A 7,026-nucleotide genomic window follows, 5' to 3' on the forward strand; every position below is an offset into this window, starting at 1 on the left:
TTGAACAGTTTGAACTTTTAGGGTTTCGAACATACAAATTAAGTTAGTATATACGGATTAATCATGTTTATGCATATATGCCTGCTGCCAGCTAAATCTGGCTAGCTTCACATTCTGATAGCACAATTTTGGGTACATACGTAGAAGTTTAAGATCCTAAAACGCGTTTATACATATATACGCTTCCCTCTTATTTCTGCCAACATGGTAATGTTAAAGAAAAAATAAATCCCTGAGGAATTGGCCAAACGCATCAACTAGTTGGCATTTCAGTTCGATTTTGTCATCGAACAGGGAAATTTATAAAAAAAAAAATGAAAGGTCGTCAATTTGCTCAATTTGCTTGGCTCTCTTCCATGCCTTTTATTTTTCTAGTCAATGAGATATAATAGATGCCTAACAGCACTGATGTCTGATACTGACAAGTGGATTGTCATATACGGTACTTCATGCTGATCAAATAATCAGACTATCAGAGGGAGTGTTCTTAACCTGGCCTTTACGAATTGACAATTAACATAATCATGCATATATACTACACTTTGCGAGGGTAATTAATTCTAGCAATCTAGCTTACAGTACGTGTCGACTATCGTTTCTCGATCAGAATATGTATTTAATCTAGTCTCATCTGCACTTCGTCATTATGTTCAGTTACTCGATCATGTCCAAAATACCTAACTTATTAATCAGATGAACATTAATTACGTCTCTAGACAGCGGAAATATGGAATATAAGAGCTAAAAGAGTTCTAGACTATATGCCGATGACATCGTTTTAAATTTTTTATGGAGCTAATGATACTATATTGCAAGCGATAAGAAGCATTTAAACTTGAAACGATACATGCCTTATATGTAATATATATATATATATATATATATATATATATATACGGTTTTTCTCAAATGCAGAGGTCTACACCAATGATTTTAGTGCAGATTTCCATTTTTAAACTACTTTTCGGTTGAATTTCCTCATCTCCACCGTCTAGTATCTAGATAATATTGTGTAGATCATCTCTGCAAAATTTCAGCCAATTTGGTGATCTTTAAAGTCCTCAAAATCGAAAACAAAAATGGTCGGACTGAATTCTGTCAAACATGAACCGTCCATGTTTTTAACAGAAAAACGCAATTTTGAGTGTCTTAACGATCACTAAATTGGCTGAAATTTTGCAGAGATGATCTACACAATATTATCTAAATACTAGACGATTGAGATAAGGAAATTCGATCGAAAAGTAGTTCAAAAATAGAAATCCGCACCAAAACAGTGGTGCGGACCTCTGCAGCCAAGACGGACTATGTATATATATATATATATATATCAAGTTTGATATGAGATGATGAAAGTACAAGTAAATGATATATAAATTTATAATTCTCAAATCGATTAAGGGTCTGATCATTCCGTTCATACAATGAAGTAGTTCGATTGGGCCATGTAATAACCCCATTTTTCAGAACAATATTTGGTTTGATTTGAATTCTATAAGTTGTGAAATTCAATTAGAATGAATTTGAATTTTTTTTTGCGACTTTACGAAACGGAAACGGAAACGTTCTCGGAACGTTTAATTAGAAAAACGTTACGTTTCCGCAACGTATATATCGACTTTTATTTCGTCGCTCGTTTGCGAAACCTTTCTTCACGAAAGTTGTAGGGCTCGTCGATACGAGTTCGTGGATAAGTGACGCATTCTAATCGGACGTTGTACGTAAAAGTTATTAACGATTGAAGTTAGTTTCCGATTTAGAAAGGGATATAAAAGGAAAATTTATCAGTTTAGGGTTTCCAAAATTGGAAACCCTCATTCTCTCCCTCTCCTTTCACCCCGCGCGCCTCCCTTTTCTCTCTTTCCCTCTCTCTCCCTGATCTTGCTCCCTCGCCGATTCTCCACCACCGTGCGTCCGTGAGCCACACCGCCGGCACAGCGAGCATCGCACGGCCCCCTGCAATCGAACCCGAGGTCGACGCACCGTCTCTCGCCGTTGTGGAGTCTCGCTGCACGTCATCGAGCCCAGATCGACTGGTTCAAGCTCGTCGGCGATCCTCCGGTGCTTCCACGGCGTGAAAGAGATAAGGGTTGTGAAATTGAATGGGTTGTGATGTTGTTGTATTGATTATGGAAGTTTTTGTGGAGAATCGGAGGAGGATGGAGGAGAGGGTTACCGCCGCCTAGAGGCGGCACGTGGGGGTGTGTGGGTTAGCTTAGGAGGGGTCTGAAACCGTGGGAAGAAAGAGGAGGAGGAGGGGAAGAGTTTGGGCACGGCGGTAGCGTCATGCGCACCGTGGTTGGTGTCGGCGCGTGTGCCCCACGCGCTGCCACAATGAGTGGCACGTGAGCGCCACGCGCGGCCTGCCGGAGGTGGCGCGTGCACCCCATGCGCCGCCACGTGCGGCGACGCGTGAACAGTGTTTCCGAAGGGTAATTTTGTAATTTATTTTTACGTACGGTAAATGTAAAAATGTGATTTACGTACGGTAAACGTAAATTTTATTTACGTACGGTAAATGTAAATGTAAATTACTTTCAGTAAATGTAAAAAGTAATTTTGGAAGGGTAATTCAGTAATTATTATTTACTGAGACAATACGTACATTTGAATAGTATTTATACGTACAGAAATACGTAAATAGTATGTACTCATACAAAAATACGTATTGGATGTGTATTTGTATATTAATAAATGAATAGTGACTAGTACACAGTGAATAGTACTCAGTGAACAGTAAATTCGTAAAACCGAAAATTGCTGAACAGTAACAGATTATCACTGTTTCGGCATTTAAAGGTTTACGAAACGTTTCTAAATTCTTTTCTTATCTTTTCAAGATGATCGATAAATTAAGGAAATGAATTATCTTCGGAAATTGTGGAATTACGCTCGAGTCGATAAGGTGAGTAAAATCTCACATAATTACGAATCTACCCTTGCGGTGATTTCAAGATTTTTGAAAGAGTTTTAAATATTGAAGTACGACATGTATATGATATAGTGGAATATATATATATTTGTATAAATAGTAAATAAGTACATATATATATAGTTTGCTATATTATATACTGTTATGAATTCATTATGAACATGTCATGTCGATGACGAGAATTATGTATTGAGAATGTGATTTAATTTCTACAATATGAGGAGAGATTATTGTACGTGGTTTATTCATGGTGTTTGTTAAACGTTTTGTCTTCGGACGTGTTTATGAAATATGACATGTATATGATATAGCGGATTAGATATATATTGTATAAATGGTACATATGTACATATATATATATATATAGTTTGCTATATGATATACTATTAAGATTTTATCGTGACGATGTCATTTTGATGACGAAATTTATATATCGAACATGTGATTTTGATTGTACAATATGAGGTGTGATTATTATACGTGATTTTAACATGGAAATTGTTAAAATGTTGATTGTCTTCGGACTTGATTTTTGGTACAATATGATGTGAGATTATTGTACGTGTTTGGCAAGTTGGAACCTAGCCTTTGACCAGGCGAAAGTTACGATACAGTTAGAGCTCTAGTCTGTCTGCCGGAGTACTGCATGTGAGGTAACAGGTGGTTATCGGCTCATGAGTACTCATAATGTTTTGATGTTGGGTAGCAGGTGGCTACCCAATATCGGCGGTGTATTAAGTGAGGGGTAACAGATGTGTACCAGCGTTCATTAGTACCCGTATTATAAATGTATTTGGGTAACCAGAAGGGTTGTCCGATTTCTCATGAGCAATTTCATTTCATATATTTTTGGGACAACCAGATGGGCCGTCCATTGACTCATGAGTGCATTTATATTTGTTGATTTGTGGATTTTCGTATATATTGATATACGAGTTATACTTTCATTTTACTCATACGAGCTATAAGCTTACCGGGTTTGTGTTTACAATCCCGGTGCACCAATTCAATGGTGTAGGGGATAATTCAACAGGTGTCGATTAGTGGAGATTGAGAGACGACTCCGAAGACTCGAAGTTGTTCATTATTCTGCTTGTGGTGAGGTTTCTAGTGTGGATTGTGTGTGAGAACTTGTGAGATTTTATTTTTGAGTTTTGTGAGAGATTGGGAGGATTATTACATTTCCATTTTATGAAATGTTGAATTATAAATTTGGTTTGTAATAATTGGTTGTCTGAGTTTTATTGTGAACTCAGTAATGATCCGCTGTGCATTTAAAACGATTTCGATTCGTTGAGATTGTTTTGGTGTTTTTCGACTTAGAAATTTTGAGTTTTTAAGCTCGAAATTTTGGGATCGTTACAGGCCAAATTGCTTAACACTGAAATTGTTAGGTCCATTTGTTAATCATAAACGAACATTATATGATATATAAATTTATAATTCTCAAATCGATCAAGGGTCTGATCATTCCGTTCATACAATTTAGTTCGATTGGGCCAAATTGAGCTTAACACTGAAATTGTTGGGTCCATGTGTTAATCATAAACGAACATTATATCAATACTGCAGTACACAATACGCATTTGTCAGTTCACTTGTCCATCAAAAATCCAGGTCCAGTGCACATTTTACGCTTAATCCCACAGATTTTGCATACTTGAATCGGAGACAGAATGTCTTATCTATTTGTTCACTTGCCTTACGTTGTTCACTTATTGATGCTGTCCAAAATTAAGGGACAAGACCCCCCGAGTTCTCAAGTTCATTGGAACATATATTGGCGATGGTACGTAAGCCAAGTTTATATCGGCAGTAAATTACGATGTTATCGCTTTGGGGTTAGGGTTGAGGCCAATGGGCTTGCTCAAATTACGGATTCCACAAACCAAAAATGGGTAAAATTGCTTGGTGATGATGTTAACCAATATGTCTCTTCTTTTATATCAATTCCAACATCTAAATACTATGGGTGGCTGTCCTCATATGCCAATTAGCTTCTTGTTGTGTCACTTCTTTGACTAACCACTACCTTAGGTCATTTGTTTTCATGCTCACTCGTGAGCAACAACATTAAAGTTTCTGGAGGAATTCAAGGGCCAACAAAACTTAAACTAACTAAATCGATCATATCTTTCTATATGTATGAGTTCGCGGGATTCGATTCTTTGAATAATTATCTTAATTCTGATCACTTAGCCCTCAATTAAGCTCCCAACTTTGGACCAGTTGGCGCTAATTTGTGGATTCAAGTTTGAAAAACAAAATGTTATTATTTATTAAAGTACTAAACTACTAATTAACAGAGAAGGTCCAAATTGATGACCTATATATATATAATGTGATCGGCTAGTTTGCTTAGACCAACCCCGGCCCTCTTTACTTGTAGTTTGGGACTAGGACTCTTCAACTTCCACCCTCTAATTAACAATGGCTTAGCCCAACTGCATGCACATGCAAGCACATCTCCACCTAGATCGCTATTCGATCTCCATCTCTTCCTGATCGATCTTATTCTTCTCCATATGATCTGTTGCCAACACAGATATATATATAATAACTATAATTATATAAGCCTTCCGTCATAGCTTCAATAGAGAGATGGAAAGAATGAGTTGTAGTACTCTGCGAGAACTGGGGTGTGGAGGAAGCTTCTCCTTCAGCTGCTCCGACTCCGACTTGAACTTCTCCTCTGCCCTTTCCCATTTCACCGACAACGTCAGCGATGATGTTGTGGAAGAAGACGATGATAGTGACGTCGACGATGAAGAATCATACATCGAAATAGCACTGGATCATCACCATCCTAAAGCAACTCATGATGATTGTAATGGAGACAGGTTAGACCATGTCGATTGCTTACGCATATCATTTTCGTCGAGCTTCCCCTTCCCGGACTTCTCCAATTACACCACCAACCCTAATACAGAAGACAGCAGAGCTAGAAACATCGTCTCTGAGACGACAACTGACCCAGCTGAAGTAGTGAAGCAGGCAGCGTCGTCCACCTCAAAGGAAGAATTTGGGGGCTCCGATCATGATGTTAGAATCAAGAGGTCGAAATTGCCGGCAGTCAACAGCCTAGTCAACACGTTGTTCTTTAGTCTTTGGTCATCGTCGGACAACACCGCCAAGAAAGCCGGTGGTGTAAAAAACCATAATAACATTAGTCATCCCCAACCGCACGTGGACAACGATAACTTCTTACAGACCAGGTATGCCATATCAAATTTCCTGTTCAAGTTCTAATCACTATATAATCATATCATTCATATGTAGTAAATCCCAAAATTACTTTTGCTATATCAATTGGAGAGTCTTAATGCAAAATTCTTAGTTGAACTCTAATTATTAATTATTAATGATAGTTAACGATTATTATATTATTGATAAGTCAGAATATTGAAACTCGAGTGTGTACTAAATTATTATATTTTTATGACTAAAAAATATGTTTTGTAAACGTATACTAACCACTTAAAGCAGTGTGACACTAAAAATAGTTTAACTTCAGATGGAGATTGAATCATTTGTTTGGTTGCATATGAGTAGGAAAGTATCAAACACGAAAACCACAGTCAACGGCGGCATCATGAAGTGTTTTTTCAAGCTTCGAGCTATGAATCTTGGTACTTTGGTAGCTTCATTTGTGAAATCCCGAAAAGTTGTATGTTCTCCTGATCAAGTGTACTGTCATTATCCTAACGGAGAACGCAAGTTGAAGAAATTACAAGCTCAGTCGACTCTTCAAAATCAGAAGCCCTCAGAAAAATTCCTCGTAAAACAGCAGCAAAAACGTGTCAAGATGGACTTGAATGCTGTTAGAGGGGTATTGGAAGCTATAGGAAGTAGTATGAGCACAGGCGTTAACCGCAAAGAAAGAAGAACAAGGAGCTGTCCAAGTTCTATCAAGTCCTCCCCAATTCATAAAGAATTTGGAGGTGATCAGAGTAAAGTACTTGCAAGAGAAACATCAATTCAGGCTGCAATTGCCCATTGTAAATTTTCATTTGAACAAATATCTTGAATTTGACTAGCGTTTGAAACTTTGAATACCTACGCGCGCTTACCTCGTTTAGGGTCTCCCAAGGGCA

The 7,026-nt window shown here is 37.7% G+C and overlaps 1 protein-coding gene across 1 annotated transcript; it reads left to right on the forward strand.

Moving 5' to 3' along the window:
• The first annotated feature begins 5,306 nt into the window (after positions 1-5,306).
• LOC126799658 (uncharacterized) lies at positions 5,307-7,026 on the forward strand. The gene is made up of 2 exons (XM_050526900.1): positions 5,307-6,147; positions 6,485-7,026. Exons 1-2 carry the CDS (start codon positions 5,534-5,536, stop codon positions 6,957-6,959), a joined length of 1,089 nt encoding a protein of 362 aa, XP_050382857.1. The 5' UTR covers positions 5,307-5,533; the 3' UTR covers positions 6,960-7,026.

The sequence above is a fragment of the Argentina anserina genome, chromosome 6, assembly GCF_933775445.1.
Source record: "Argentina anserina chromosome 6, drPotAnse1.1, whole genome shotgun sequence".
In the NCBI taxonomy this organism is placed as follows: domain Eukaryota; kingdom Viridiplantae; phylum Streptophyta; class Magnoliopsida; order Rosales; family Rosaceae; genus Argentina; species Argentina anserina.

Bases quoted from the DNA above. Each gene is read 5' to 3' on its own strand.
- LOC126799658 (XM_050526900.1), top strand. From the start codon at position 5,534: ATGGAAAGAATGAGTTGTAGTACTCTGCGAGAACTGGGGTGTGGAGGA. The intron at 6,148-6,484 runs GTATGCCATATC...GCATATGAGTAG, and splicing joins GATAACTTCTTACAGACCAG to GAAAGTATCAAACACGAAAA.